Raw genomic sequence first — 16,661 nt, 5'->3', positions numbered from 1 at the left:
TTTATTCCTGGTTAAAATCTTCCAGCTTTGTGGATAGGTGATGGAAATGGAATAGTTGTGAGCTCTCCTGTTTGTTGAAAGGCTATTTAGAATGATGGCTTAATGTGAGTAGAAGTGTGTCATGTATCTTGAATATAAACCTTTGTCATTTAACTTGTGTCTGTTTCATGTGCCAATTTAACGTCTGTAGGGGCTAAATAATTATCACTTTCATTTTGTGTTATAGTTTTAATGTTAATGGAGTAGAAATAATTATCGAGGATCTTGATGTATTCTGCTAACATTGCTAATGTGAGTACAAATGCCTCATATGTCAACATGACATAGAACTTATTATATGATACTATCACTTAATAAATGAGTGAGCAATAAACACAAGGTACATGATTTCTATCTCTGGCTATGCCCAGAAGTAATCATTAATTAGTTTAACTGCATGGGCCATATAAATATCATGTTTACAACAATGGATCAAATCCTAATAATTTTGTAGCTACTTATTGATCTCCTGACTCCCAAAACTTGACCAAAAGGAGCAAGTCAGAAGTGTAATAGAATCGTCTCCAGTTGTCTGAATGAGAGCGGCATTAACAACATTTAAGAAGCTTGATTCCATCCATGACTTGATCAACTTCATTGGCATACCAGTCACCACTTTAAACATTCCATTCTCTACCTCAGGCACACAGAGGCTACAGTCTGTAATTTCAACAAAGCACACTGCCTCCCAAACTCCTAATGTCTATTATCTAGAAAGACAATACCAGCATAAGATTATAAGATATATGAGCAGGATTAGACAACTTTGACTGTTGGGTCTGCTTCATCATTTGATCATGGCTGATATGTTTCTCAACCCCATTCTCCTGCCGTCTCCCCATAGCCCTTGATCCCTAGCATGCGCAAGTTCACTTCAAGTTATGTACCATCCTGACATGGAACTATATTGCTGTTTGTTCTCTGTCACTGGTTCAAAATCTCCGAACTTTTACTATAACAGTACTGCGGATGTACTTAAAGATATTAAGAACTAGGAGCAGGAGTGGTCAATTCAGTCCCCAAACCTGGTTCACCATTTAATATGATCATGGTTGATCCCATCTCAGCTGCAACTCCACTTTCCTTCCTTCTCTCCATAACCCTACAATCCATTACTAATTAAAAGTCTGTCTATCAGCTCCTTAAATTTACCCAATGTCCCAGAACATATATGGTTGACGGCAGTGAATTCCACAGATCTACAAAACCCTTTGAGAAAAGCAATTTCTTCTCATCTCTCTTTTAAATTTGCTACTCCGTATCTCAAAACTATAACCTCTTTATTTTCCACAAGAAGAAGCATCTTCTCTATGTCAACTTTGTCAACCCCTTTGATATCTTTTACATACCACGATTCGATGCCCTTTCATTCTTCTTTGTTGTTTCCTTCTTGGTTTTACATTTGCTTCTGATCTTTGCCTTCACTTTATTTTCATTTTCTCTTGGCCCTTTCTATTCTCCTTTTCACGTTGGTTGGCAGCATCAACACGGTAGTGAGAGAGGGGAATGTGGTTTCTCTCACCAATTGGACGTGGTGCCAACAAGTGCTTTCTCTCGTCATTCAGGGCCTGTGGCGGCATCAGCGAGTACATTCTCCCAGTATTCGGGGCCAACAGCAGCAGCAGCGGCAGGGTCGTCCTCTCCCAGTTTTTGGTGCTGGTGGCCATAGCGGAGAGGTGTTCTCCTGGTGTTCGGTGCTGGTGGGAAAACAGAGATTGTTTCCCCGGCCTACAGGGCCAATGGCAGCTGCTGTAAAGCTCCTCCAGCAATCAGGGATGGCAGTGCCAGCAGCAGTGGACTCTTCAAGCACTGGCAATGCAACATCTGCAGCTGAAGCAAGAATTGTGGCCCGGCCTGGCCATGGAGCCAGAGACTTTTGGTTCAATGGAGTCAGCAAAGTGTGCTCAGTGGCGAAGACATGGCACTTAAAGTGGGGTGACACCTACATTGGTGGGTCCGGGTCAAGTGACAGCAATGATATGTTGGAGGTCTCCCTTGAGGCTAGGGCTGGCATGGACAAAGTCGAATAGATTGATGTTCTGTACATCTTTTTTGTTTTTCTAATTTATTATTATGACGTATAATGCTGGACTATTTATTTCTTCAATTTTCTAATTCTTTTGTTTGCTTGGAATTCAATCTTGAGTATCTGTACCTAAGTACATCTGTACCTGAGATGCTGCTGTAATATGGTGACTGTAAACTTTTCACATATTCCTTTGAGTACATGTGACAATAAAGTTAATTTAATAATTCAATTCAAATATCAAGGGTGTCAGCTTAATTTGCTCAATCTCTTTTCATAAGACAAGTTCATCTCTGGAAGCCATTGAGTAAAACACTTTCTGAACTGACTTCAATAGAACGACATCCTCACTCAAGTAAAGGACCCAAAACTATGTGCAATACGTCTGCTACAGTCTCATGAATGAATTGTGTAGTTGCAGCAACACTTCACTACTTTCATACTTGATTTCTTTAGCAAATAATGCTAAAATTCCATTTGCCTTCCTTATTATCTGATGTAACTACATCACATGGCGTGCAGAAGATTGATAAAGCAGCTGCTCACTGCTCTTGGAAGGGCAGTCAGTGAGATCAACAAATGCCAGGCATGTCATTGGCATTTCAACAATGAATAGCACAGAAATTTCCTTTAGCGACAGCAAGAATGGAAGGGTTTTGACCCAAAATGTCAACTTTTCTGCTCCTCTGATGCTGCCTGGTCTGCTATGTTCATCCAGCTCCACACTGTGTTCCGTTCACTTCATAATCCTTCAAGCTAAATGCTGAATGAGATACACCGTTGTTCACTCAGATCCTAGCTGAGGGCACTGCACCATTTCAATCCCCAACTCAGAACAGTTTGTTTTCAAAATATGATAGAGGTTAAACAGGCAAGAACAGCAACGCATATTCCACTTGGGAATCCTGCAGCCCAATGGTATCAATGTGGATTTCACAAGCTTCAAAATCTCCCCTCCACCCACTGCATCCCAAAACCTGCCCAGCTTGTCCCCTCTTCCCTAATCTGTTCTTCCTCTCACCTATCCCCTCCTCCCACCTCAAGCAGCACCCCCATTTCCTACCTACTAACCTCATTCTGCCTCCTTGACCTGTCTGTCCTCCTCGGACTGACCTATCCCGTTCCTACCTCCCCACTTACACTCACCTCTACTGGCTCCATCCCTGCCCCTTTAACTTGTCTGTCTCCTCTCCACCTATCTTCTCCTCTATCCATCTTCGATCCGCCTCCCCCTCTTTCCCTATTTATTCCAGAACCCTCTCCCCATCCCCCTCTCTGATGAAGGGTCTAGGCCCGAAACGTCAGCTTTTGTGCTCCTAAGATGCTGCTTGGCCTGCTGTGTTCATCCAGCTCCACACTTTGTTATCAAGGACAAGATATGTATTCCTTTTTGACCTGTTGCAGCAAATTTTGGGCCAATAATTTAGCTTGAATCCTTAGGTTAATTTTTAGAATATTTTAAAAAATGTTTTGTGCAATAATTTGCACTGTAGAAATATTAGGATGGTGTTGTAGATCATCCCTTTCACTGGGTATGGCCTGTAAACTGTATACATTATCAGGCAAAATAAAACATCATCTGTCATGTGACACCATTGACATCTGTTTGTTGGCCACCAAATTTTATTTCCAGGCCCCATAGTAACAGACCCATTAAGTGGATCTTTGTCACTCAATGACACTATGGGAAATTTAGCATGGCCAATACACCTAATCTATATATCTTTGGACTGTGAGAGGAAACCAGAGGACCAGGAGGAAACCCACACAAACCCCACACAGACAATTGCCCGAGACTAGAATCAAACCGAGGTCCCTGCTGCAGTGAAGTAGCATGCTAACTGCTGAGCTGCCTTGCCACATTGTAAAACATTACTTGAAGGTATGAGGCGAATGAAGAAAAGGACACCACCACCCATGAAAAACGATCCCGAAAGGCTGAATCTTCGGGAAAACCTCTGGAGAAAAAGCCAGGCAGCTATATAGGCTGGAACTTCGATGACTGCAGAGAAGAAACAGTTCAAATAGTCATCACCATGGAGATTGGGTGTGTTCAAAGACAGACCAAAGTATCCAGCTGAAGTAATCATCCTGCAAAACAAAATGGAAGAATCTTCTTGTAAAGTGATTATTTTAAACTTGCCTCCCCAAACTCTCCTCCTCCATTATAGTTTTACTGGGATTTTCTTTCACTTCCTGAGTCAAGCAGCATATCTGCTCTCTAGAGTCTGTAAGAATGCCAAGAATGAGAAGGTGATCAGAAACACTCCCCGTAGTAAACTTGTATTCTAAATTTATCTCCCTCACCACTGAGAAACAGCAGCATGCCTATTGGAGTTTGTTTGGAAAATCATACATTGTACACAAAGTTGTTTGTATGGTCGCATCTGGAATATTTTTCCTTCCATTTTTCTAAGAAATAGCACATTGTCTACTCATGATCCATCTAGCTCCAGAGAGGCTGAGCAAGTGAGTTCTGCACTTTCCTACCCTCAGTGCTACAGATCAGAGTATGAACCGTTCAGGGGTCACAGCTCAGAAGGTGGCCATCTGACCTATAATGTCACTATTGCTCTCTAAAGAAGCAATTTGCTGAATGTAACTCATCCTCCTTCTCCACATAACCATGCACATTTTTCCTTTCTAGATAATGATCCAATTCCCTCTTGAATGCTTCAGTTTAACTTTTATCCACCCTCCAACACATTTTCAAGTTGCATTGTCAAAATCCCAATTATTCACTGTGTGAAAAAGATATTCCTCATCCAGCCATTGCTTCTTTTGCCAATTGAATCACCTCTCACTTACATTCATTCAAGTATTTGTATTGGTTCATATCCCTGTACAATTAATTGCTTGAAAGGACAGAAAAACACAGCAGGTCTGGCAGCATCTGTAAAGAGAAAATCAGAGTTTTAGACTGTGACTTTCCTTAGAACATTCTGAGGAAGAGTCACTGGGTTTTCTCTTCACAGATGCTGCCAGACCCGCTGAGCTTTTCTAGCAACTTCTGTTTTTGTTCCTGATTTGCAGCATCCACACTTTTTTTGGGTTTTAGTTGCTTGAAAGTCCTGCATTTGAACGCTGCTCAAAAGAGACCCAAGGTCAAATTTTGTTTTCTGTGGCATAGTAGAGATGAGTGAACACTGAGTTGGCTTAATGGTTATAAAGGCCAGGAGGGGATGATTGGGGCATAGGATTGTGAGGGTCAGGAGGATGGATTCTGGGACAAAGGGTGGTATGGGAGGTATGAGGGGACATGCAGAATAGTGGATGGGAATAGGTTGGCATAAGGGTATAAGAGGCTAAGGAAGATAGATGGGCATAGGATGGTGCAGGAAAAATAAAATGCATCCTGATGAAGGGTGTAAACACAATTTGTCAACACTCCTGCTCCTCTGATGCTGCCTGACCTGCTGAGTTCCTCAAGCTCCACACTGTATTGAAAAGTGATGGGGATGGCTTCAGGTTTAAGGAATATGTGAGGCTATGGCAGATGGATGGATGGATATGTTATGGCATAGGGTGTGTAAGGAGCCATGGGGGAAAGGGTTGATGGGAATAGAATGGTATAGGGTTATAAAGGTCTTGGGGAATGGTTTGTACGCATGAGGTATAGATAGTGATGCAATAGGAGCAGGCAGTTGTTTTCTGGTTTATTCTTCATTATTAAATTTTGCATACAGTGCCAGACTCCCCAGGTAGACCAGCTCAGGAACTGAGCAGCCTCATAGGCTGTTCCTGGGTCACCAAAGCAGCCTGTCCCAGAATGGTGAAGTCGGAGGAGCTACTTTTAGCATTCATGGTCACAAAAATGATATTTCTCCATACTCTGCACCCTATCACAGTACAAAAGTGGACCTGCCAATGTCTAAAAGCCAGGGTGCTTAGGAAGGATGTAAAGGTTTTTGAGGGGGCACAGAGGGAATTATTAAAGTGGTTGCAGAAATGAGGGACTATTGTCACAAGGACAGACAACATTTCAGAACTTTTAGAATAGAATAGAATAGCAATTTATTGTTACGCGAATTTTTACAAAAAAAAGTGAAAAGTTTTATAAGTTGCCAGACAGTGGTGCCTAAAATAATGACAGAAGTCACAAAAAATGTAAAAGTTCATCACAGTTCAGTTAACAGCTGCTGGGTTCGGGGAATGCTGGAAAAACAGGCTGAGCTGAGAAAGCTAAGAGGACATACGTGAGAGTCTTCTTAAATCACCTGTGGCCAAAGAGGATACAAAGATGTCTGTCGATGCTCTAGCAATTGGTACTGTTGCCCCCCTCAATTTTCTGGGAAAGACCCCATCAGGACCCAGGGACTTATCTACCTATATACTTTTTAAGATGCATTACACTTTTTCCTTTTTAATAGCAACTTTGCTTAGAAACTTGACACTCCTTTCCCTGAGATCATGCTCCACCATTCCTTCCCTTGGTGAATACCAACACAACACATACGTTTAGGGCCTCATCCATCTCTTCTGGTCCTACACATAGATTCCCTCCTTTGACCTTGAGTGGGCCAACCCTTTCCTTGGCTACCATCTTGTTTTTATATATGTATAAATGGTCTTGGGCTTCTCCTTAATCTTGTTGGCTAATGACTTTTCATCACTCCTTTTAGATCTTCTAATTATTTGCTTGCTCTTTCCTACTTGTATACTTCAAGGGTTTGATCAGTTCTTATCCCCCTAGACCTTACATATGCTTTCTTTTTCTTTTTGACCAAGTTCATAACATCCCTGGCAATCCAAGGTCCACATAATTTGTTCTACCTATGCTTCATTCTTATAGGAATGTGCCGCTCCTGAATTCATATCAATTGCCATGTGAAATACCCCCACGTGTCTGCTGTAGGTTTATCCTCAAATAGCCACCTCCAGTCAACTGTGTCCAGTTCCTGCCTAATATTGTTCTAGTTCACCTTCCCCCAATTTAACACCTTCACCTGGGCACTGCCGTTATCGCTATCCATGGATATCTTAAAGTATTATCTCATAGTATTATGATCACTACGCCTGAAATGGTCCCCTACAGAAAGCTCACCCACCTGGCTTGACTCATTTCCCAAAACCAGTAAACAGTAAAGGAATTAGGCATTGTGGTGAGTGGGCGGGTAAGTGGAGCTGAGTCTCAAAAAGATCAGCCATGATCTTACTAAATGGCGGGACAGACTCGAGGGGCCAGATGGCCTACTCCTGCTCCTAGTTCTTATGTTTTATGTTGTTCTTACGTTCTTATATGGTATCAGGTAAATCTCATCCTGCTCATTGTTTCTTAGGATCTTTTATCGATTGTGGTATTTTATATACTGGAGCAATTTTAACTTATTCGGTCAAATAGCCTGCTTCAGTACTGTACTAATCTATGATTCAGTTAAATACTTACCATACTAGAAGGCTTATGACACCAATGGCTTGCATGCTCCGGTTTCTAAACATGTCAATCACTGAAAAATGTTGTTTTTTTTCATTTTCCATAACTTCAAGCTGGAAATATGGAGGATTTAGCGTTAGTCTCTATTAGAAACTAGCAATATGACTTTCTAACATTATTAGGTTATTCAAGGTGAGTTGATCCAGAAAAATAATTTGACACCGGTGCAGAATAACTTATTACATTTCCCTCTCATGTCACCTATTATGTTTATCCTGCAGTGCCTGTAGAGAAAAGAAAGGACGGGCTCTGGGTAAACTTAATAAAGTACACTTTTATTGTTGCAGAGAATGTCACAGTTCATCATACTGTTTGAATCTTCAAAGACAAATACTGCTGCAGTCATTGCAATATGTCATCAGATATTTAAATGATTTTGTGAATTAGGACAATACACACCAGACTATATCAATATATATATAACATTTCAAATACAAATCACAATAACACTGTACATTATCTTTCACCCTTCAAACTCGTTCAGAGTTGAGCAGTTGGAGAGTGTATATTTTCACTGCAAATTTCTTTTTTCACTATTGTTATTGTCATTAAAGATGGCAGGACAAATTGACAGAGCAGTTAATAAAGAACAAAGGCTTTACTGATCAAGACATAGAATGCAAGAGCAAGAAGTTAACTTGAATCTGGATAAGACTCTAGTTTGGCCTGAGCTGGTGAATTGCAACCAGTCTGGGCATCATATTTTAGGAAGTCAAGGCTTTGAAAGAAGTGCCCAAGAGGCTTATGAATGATTCCAGAGAAGAAGAATTCTAGTTATTAAGATGTATTGGAGAAGCTGGAACTGCTCTCTGTGGAGAAGTGAAGGCTGATAGGAGACCCAGTGAAGGGAGGCTTGCAAAGGCTATAGTAGATAACCCATTAGTGAATGGATTCATCAAGCATGCTGAAGAAATGGAGCTCATTTAAACTATTCCATTTCAAAGTAAAATTTGAGTGTAATTTGGATTCATTATCTGTATATCAAACCTTTCACCTGTACCTGCAGATTCATTTGGGGACCAATAGTAAACATACTTTGTCTTCATAGTTTTCATGGTGTATATTTGACTAATAGAAAGACTACTGAGGAAAAAGAAAATTTCAAAAATTGAAGTGGGAGGAAATTATAATGTAAACAGTGAATCTAATCATTGTGTGAGGGTCTGGGGACACTTCAATGCAGACATGTCTTTATGAGCTAACGGAACAGTGCAAATGTGGCCTCGTCCCTAAATACTACTTAGTTAAGTAAAGACTCCAGAGTGTCTGAGTCAGGTTATCCAATTGTGTGTTAAGATACAAAATCCAGTCTCAGAACTCTGCTGAATTAGTTACAGTTGGGACAAGATAATCAGCAGTCATGAGAAAAAGTTTGTGAAATGATTTAACGAGTGAAAGCAAATTGTACTGTGGTACGGAGCTAAACAAATCTTAGATAACAAAGTTTGGAGCTGGATGAACACAGCAGACCAAGCAGCATCTCAGGAGCATAAAAGCTGATGTTTCGGGCCTAGACCCTTCATCAGAGAGGGGGATGGGGAGAGGGTTCTGGAATAAATAGGGAGAGAGGGGGAGGCGGACCGAAGATGGAGAGAAAAGAAGATAGGTGGAGAGGAGAGTATAGGTGGGGAGGTAGGGAGGGGATAGGTCAGTCCAGGGAGGATGGACAGGTCAAGGAGGCGGGATGAGGTTAGGAGGGAGGAAATGGAGGTGAGGCTTGAGGTGGGAGGAGGGGATAGGTGAGAGGAAGAACAGGTTAGGGAGGCGGGAACAAGCTGGGCTGGTTTTGGGATGCAGTGGGGGAAGGGGAGATTTTGAAGCTTGTGAAGTCCACATTGATACCATTGGGCTGCAAGGTTCCCAAGCGGAATATGAGTTGCTGTTCCTGCAACCTTCGGGTGGCATCAATGTGGCACTTCAGGAGACCCATGATGGACATGTCGTCTAACGAATGGGAGGGGGAGTTAAAATGGTTTGCGACTGGGAGGTGCAGTTGTTTATTGCGAACCGAGCATTGGTGTTCTGCAAAGCGGTCCCCAAGCCTCCGCTTGGTTTCCCCAATGTAGAGGAAGCCACACTGGGTACAGTGGATACAGTATACCACATTGGCAGATGTGAACATCTGCTTAATATGGAAAGTCATCTTGGGGCCTGGGATGGGGGTGAGGGAGGAGGTGTGGGGGCAAGTGTAGCGTTTTCTGCAGTTGCAGGGGAAAGTGCCCGGTGTGATGGGGTTGGAGGGGAGTGTGGAGTGGACAAGAGAGTGACGGAGAGAGTGGTCTCTCCGGAAGGCAGACAAGGGTGGGGATGGAAAAATGTCTTGGGTGGTGGGGTCGGATTGTAGATGGCAGAAGTGTTGGAGGATGATGCATTGTATCCGGAGGTTGGTGGGGTGGTATGTGAGAACGAGGGGGATCCTCTTGGGGCGGTTGTTGCGGGGGCGGAGTGTGAGGGATGTATTGTGGGAAATGTGGGAGACGCGGTCAAGGGCGTTCTCGACCACTGCAGGGTTAAAGTGTTCCATGTTCCTTGAAGAACATGGACGTCTGGGATGTGCGGGAGTGGAATGCCTCATCCTGGGAAATCTTGCTTGATATCTTGTTTGTGCAGTTGGTAGTTATAAAATTGTTTTCATACCCCAGAGAACTGAAAACAAATCAGCAAAAATTCCTAATTGCTGAAAACTATATAATCCTTTAGTCAAAGGAAGAACTGGATTTTGAGACCTGTAAGACAATATATGTATCATAATCTGGGCTCCCATACATAAAAAAAGTCACTTGTACAAGGAAGTTACTAACATCTCACTTTTCCTACCTCGGGAAGAGATACCTCACAGGATGCCATAGACCATGGGTTACAACATGGTAGCAAGCCTTCAGAACAGAAAGGCGGTTAAAATAACTGGGTATAAATCAACAGGCCTCTACCATGACACAGTGTGGAACTGGAGGAACACAGCAGGCCCAGGCAGCATCAGGACCCGAAACACAAGCTTTCCTGTTCCTCTGATGCTGCCTGCCTCTGCTGTATTCCTTCAGCTCCACACTTTGTTATCTCTGACTCCAGTATCTGAAGTTCTTGCTACAACAGGTCTGTTTTGGTGGGTTGTTCAACTTCACAAGTAACAAATGTATGCTAGTACCTTAAGTTCATTAATGAGCGTCATTGGTGGATTGACGCCATTTTTCTTTGCAGCATGCTGTAATATTGCTTCAGCTTCTTGCACCCTCCCCTTTGTCAGCAGCCAGCGTGGAGATTCGGGAATGAACCTGGTGTCAAAGTATTTTATTTTAATTGAGCCTTTAACTACTTGAAATAAATACCTTGGCATGACAGATAGTGCAAACAGATCTAAAAGAGGACAGCTTTGTCTGCATCAACACATTTTAATAAACATGGCATGGAAATAAAAATCTGTGGTCAAAATTGTTTCTCTCTGAAACAATACACTGGGTTTTCACTCCCTTCATGTAAATTTATGTTTACATACCGGCATTCTACTCTTAATTCCGTCAATGTATAATACACGTCGCAATAATGAAACATCCATCAAACTGATTTGAAAATAATTTCCTGAGGAAAATGAGCATCATAGCTGTAGACGGAGGATGGGCTGGTGGCTCAGTGGTTAGCACTGTTGCCTCACAGCGCCAGGGACCTGAGTTCAATTCCAGCCTCAGGCAACAAACCAGCCCAGTTCGTCCCCTCCCCCCACTGCACCACACAACCAGCCCAGCTCTTCCCCCCCACCCACTGCATCCCAAAACCAGTCCAACCTGTCTCTGCCTCCCTAACCGGTTCTTCCTCTCACCCATCCCTTCCTCCCACCCCAAGCCGCACCCCCATCTACCTACTAACCTCATCCCACCTCCTTGACCTGTTCATCTTCCCTGGACTGACCTATCCCCTCCCTACCTCCCCACCTATACTCTCTCCACCTATCTTCTTTTCTCTCCATCTTCGGTCCGCCTCCCCCTCTCTCCCTATTTATTCCAGTTCCCTCTCCCCATCCCCCTCTCTGATGAAGGGTCTAGGCCCGAAACGTCAGCTTTTGTGCTCCTGAGATGCTGCTTGGCCTGTTGTGTTCATCCAGCCTCACATTTTATTATCTTGGAATTCTCCAGCATCTGCAGTTCCCATTATCTCTGATATCACTGTCTGCACAGAGTTTGCACATTCTCCCTATGTCAGTATGGGTTTCCTCCCACAGTCCAAAGATGTGCTGGTTAGGTGGATTAGCTGTGCTAAATTGCCTGTTGTGTTCAGGCATGTGCAGATTAGGTGGGTTATAGGGTATGGGTCAGGGTAGGATGCTCTAATGGTCAGTATGGACTTGTTAGGCCAAAGGACCTCTTTCCACATTGTAGGGATTCCATGAAGGAGATTCACAGGACTATTCTTTTTCAAAACAAACATAATTGAAACACCATAAAGATTTAGACTCATCTCCTGATGAACTATACATGATCAGAAATTCTATTTGAAATCATCCAAGACATTTTTAGACAGAATGCAACTGTGGCACCCTATGCAGGAATGTAAACTGGACTTCATAACTCCTTTCTGAATGAATGGTAAAAATAGTAGTCACATTAATATGCCATGTGGCAATATGGATGCCACCCACCTGTTTGGGAAGTGGTGGCATTCTGCTTTGTGTCTCTTCAGGAGGCCTGGTTTGTGTCAAACAGGCACTTACCTCCCGTCGGATTAAGCCCTGAACAGGGCAGGATTACCACCTGCATCGACTACCACCAAATCAGAGGCTGGCAGCTTTCTAGTATGGGCACCGTCAACAGAGTGGTTGCCATTGCCAGTGCCACACTGGGGACTACAGCAAGATCAGCAGATAGAGCTGAATGTGGGTGGGGTAGGGATCATGAGGGTAAGCAGGAGGAAAGGAACGGCTTTATGAAGTAAAGGTAAGGAATGGCTTTATTCAGGATTCCCCTTTCCCTGGTAGAGCAAGGAGACCCCTTAAATTAGGGACTAGCTCCCCCATTGCTCATAGACAGGAGAGTTAGCTGGGCAGCTTCTCTGCATATGAATTTGTTATCTACCATTATTTAAATACTAATGGTTATGTGTTGCAGCACATAATTAGCCTTAAATAATCAGTTAAGCAGCTCAATTAGCTTCTAGGTGGGAATGCTATCCTCAAGTCTTCTGGTCAGGACATGAATGGAGGTAGGCAGGAGGATGGTGAGATTTCTATCCCATGCCCTTCCCACCCAAATATATGGCAGCCCATTCCTACAAAGGCAGGAGAGACACAAAAAACAAGTGTCTTGTTTACTTTTTTAACCCCACAACACACACTTTTGTGCCATTGTGTCTAAAATATCTCTCTTTATTCTCCCTACTGAAATGCATCATCCTGCACTTTTCTATGTTAATTCCATCTTCTGCTTTTCTGTCCATTCTGCTGGTCTATGTCCTGTTGCACCTCCATTCTTTTAATCATCAAAAAATTTTGATACTTAACTCTCCAATATGAAAACCATTTAGGTGGTCCTAGAATCAATCTTTGCAAAATAGTGGTTTTTATCAACTTCTAGTGTGAAAAAAGCTTAACGTGCAACTCCTTCTTCTGAAGCCGACTTTTAAACTAAGTTGACTCTATGTGTCCTATTCCATGAGCCCAATATTGTTAACCGAACTTTAATTGAACATCATTTTAGAATTAATTTAAGCAAACACTCTTTGCTGTTAGTTAATCAGAAAGTTCCGTTAGGTTAGAAAAGCATAATATGTCTTTTATAGATCTACAATCACTCCCTTTGATGTACTCAAACCTCTCCAAGAGCCTGCTGACTTCTCTTCCATGGTATTGTTTCAAAAGGTTACCCATCACTGATGTTAATTTGACTGACCTGTAGCTAATAGGAAGCTCCTCAAACCAATTTTGCATAACAATATTAAATTTGAAAATTTCTCATACTCTGGCACAGTCCTAGAAACTCAAGAAGATTGGGAAGCTATGTTGACCCCTTCCAGTAGCTCCACACACTTGCTTTATCAACTTGGAATGAACAGGTCAGCTACCCATTGTAGAATCTGCTAAATTTTCAAATGTCAATTTCAATCTGGTAAAATTGGCTAATATTATAAACGACTGGATATGCATTCCATTCCATTATCTCCTCTGTGGTAAAGATGAAAATTGCTGCCATTGAACGCTCAGCCTCCCATCAGAGTTAAGGAGAAAATGTGTAGAAAATAGAAGCAAGAGCAGGTCATTTGACCCTTCACTACTGCTTGCTATTCAGTGTGAACATGTATGAGCATCCAATTCAGTAGTCTATTCCTTCTTTTCAACCACATTCTCTTATTCATTTAGCCCCAAGTGCTACATCCAACTCCTCTTGAAATTTACAACATTAATTGTGATATTGCTTTCATATACTGTTCATGCTGATAAGCCATGCACACGCCTTTCCAACAAGCACTCATCCTGTTGGATGGGATCATTGATATAAGTTAGAAGCAATAAAAGTCCTCACATTGGCGATTATAGAAGTTAAGGTTCCAATCCCTACTTACCACCACATAGGAATGTACATCAGGCCACTGAGAGACAAGATGAAAAGCAATATCCGCCAACTTCGTGCGAAATATGCAATCAAAGGCAGGGCCATGTAGCCAATCGCAAAAAAAATGCAAATTCCTACAGTACCGAATATAATCCGAACTTTTTTCCTCAGAAATTCTGATCCTGTAAAGTGAAAATAATCAGGTCAATCACAGCATCATTACCTGAATATATATACACACGCAACATTGGATCAGACAGAGACCATTCAACCCCTTAACCCCTCAGTAAAGTCATAGCTGATTTTTTTGTATTTCAAATTCCACATTTCCAGTTATCTTTTCATTACCTCTTAAGAATCTATTCTTCTCTACTTTAAAAACTTTTGATGCCCCTATCTACACCACCTTCTGAAGCTGAGAGCTTCAAAAATATGTGACACTGTGAGAAAATCAATTCTCCCCATCTCTGTCATAATTTTGAAATAGTGCCCTATTCCAGACTTCACTTACAAGAAGAAACATGGATTCTATGTCCACTTTGTGATGGTCATTCAGTATATTATACAACTCTCATATCACCCCTCACTCTTCTAACATCCCAATGGAAATAAGCCCAGCCTGTCCAATTTATCGTTCTACAAAAGACCACTAATTCCATGTATGAATCTAATAAAGTTCCTCTGAACCTGCCTCCAATGTATTTACATCCTTCCTGAAGCAAAGAGACTCAAACTTCACACAATGCACAACATGGTCTCTCAAATGCCCTGGATAACCAAAACATAACAACTTTACTATAATGTTCAATTTCAAGAATGCACTCTATTAGATTTAAGTAATGACTTGATGCATGGAAAGATAAAAAGAAAATGGAAAATAGGAGCAAGACTAGGACTTATGACCCTTCCTGCCTGCTCAGTCATTCAATATGATCACGTCTGATCATTCAATTCAATAGCCTGCTTCTGCTTTTCATCTGTATTCTTTGATTCCTTGTGATACGGGGAGACGTCAGAGGTAGGTTCTTTACTGAGAAAGTGATAGGGGCATGGAATTCGTTGCCGGAGAGGGTAGTGGAGTCGGCCTCATTAAGGGCATTTGAGTGGCTATTGGATAGGCATATGGATGATAGTATTAGGTCGGGGTGGAGGTTAGATAGACCTCAGGATTAGGGTAAATGTTCGGCACAATATTGTGGGCTAGGGCCTGTACTGTTCTATGTTCTATGTTCGAAAATATCACTTCACATATCTCTGCATTTCAGTATATGGGCTATGTTTCCATCCATTTCAGCAGCCTATCTGCCTTCTCTTGGAATCTATAACTGTACTCTTTGAAGTCAATAATGGTTAGAAGTTTTGTGTCATCTACAAATTTTGAAACTGTGCCCTGCTCACTTTATTCTAAGTCATTTACACATTTCAAGAAAACAATGGCCCTAATAACAGTATGTGGACAACCCCACTGTATACATTTCTCTCATTTTCAAGATGGCGGCAAAGTGGCAGGGCTTTTGTCCAGGGCTCATCTACACCCGCATGCTTTCTTTCTTTTTGTAATTTCTTTTCACTTTTGTGTTTTGTCTTTCATTTTTCTTTCATTTGTTTTCCTTTTCTTTGGAGTCTTTTGTGGCAAGTCAGTTGGCAAAATAGACATGGCAGCTGGACCGGGCCATGTGTGGATCGGTGGCTCTTCCCCGTGGTTGGAAGTGGCAATGGACACAACAACAGGGTGCCCTCCTGCCATTTCGGGTTGGTGACAGCAAATATCGTCCAGCGATCAGAGGCAATGGCAACAGCGGACTTTACAAGATGGCGGTGCCAGCAAGGCAAAACCTCAGAGGACAGTGGCAGGAGCAGGATGCTTGGCAAGATGGCATTGGCAGCATAGCGTGGCAGCAGAGCCAGTATCTCCTGGTTGCAGTAGGTCAAGAGTGGGTACTCCTGGTGGTGGCTGCAGTGTAGTATGGCCGGAGCTGGGACTCCTGTTTGTGGGACGAGTGTGGGTCCCAGATGAGACCTGGTATTGGCAGCAGCAGCGTAGAGGTGGACTGAGCAGCAAAGAGATGGCACCTAAGGAGTGATGATTCCAATGTTGGTGGGTCCTTTGCAGGCAGCGGCAAGGTGGTAGAGGAGAAATGGAAGTGCAGGTGTCATTGGTGAACCAGCTCAGGGCTCTGCACTCTTTGTCAATTATATACATAGAATCCCCACACTACAGAAACAGGCCCTTCAGCCCAACAAGTCCACACTGGCCCTCAGAGCATCCCGCCCAGACCCACTTCCCTGATCTACACATCCCTGAACACTATAGGCAATTTAGCATGGTCAACCCACCTAGCCTGCACATCTTGGACTGGGGGAGGAAACCAGAGCACCTGAAGCAAACCCACAAAGACACAGGGAGAATGTGCAAACTCCACACAGACAGTCACCCAAGGGTGGAATTAAACCCAGGTCCCTGGCGCTATGAGACAGCGGTGCTAACCACTGAGCCACCATGCCATGTCTTATCCTTTCTAATTCTAAAAACTATTCTCTTTCGGTTATATATTTTATCCTTTTTGTTCTTAAACTATTCAAAATGCCATTGGATTGTGGTGACTGTTGAATGTATTTGTTGTAT

At 42.5% G+C, this 16,661-nt stretch overlaps 1 protein-coding gene across 2 annotated transcripts in view; it reads right to left on the bottom strand.

The window, feature by feature from the left end:
- Positions 1–16,661, bottom strand: part of LOC132205991 (solute carrier family 22 member 4-like) — a 54,213-nt gene that overhangs the window by 18,558 nt on the left and 18,994 nt on the right. For both annotated transcript variants that reach the window (XM_059650630.1, XM_059650629.1), the window contains exons 4-7: positions 14,046–14,217; positions 10,645–10,771; positions 7,452–7,552; positions 3,942–4,156 (exon numbers count right to left, since the gene is read on the bottom strand). In XM_059650630.1, coding sequence (XP_059506613.1) covers positions 3,942–4,156; positions 7,452–7,552; positions 10,645–10,771; positions 14,046–14,217 — 615 coding nt within the window. The remainder of the gene's footprint in view (positions 1–3,941; positions 4,157–7,451; positions 7,553–10,644; positions 10,772–14,045; positions 14,218–16,661) is intronic.

Source organism: Stegostoma tigrinum, chromosome 13, assembly GCF_030684315.1.
Source record: "Stegostoma tigrinum isolate sSteTig4 chromosome 13, sSteTig4.hap1, whole genome shotgun sequence".
Classification (NCBI taxonomy): domain Eukaryota; kingdom Metazoa; phylum Chordata; class Chondrichthyes; order Orectolobiformes; family Stegostomatidae; genus Stegostoma; species Stegostoma tigrinum.
Note: the sequence above shows the minus strand (reverse complement) of the source record. Positions and strands in the feature narration are given on the sequence as shown.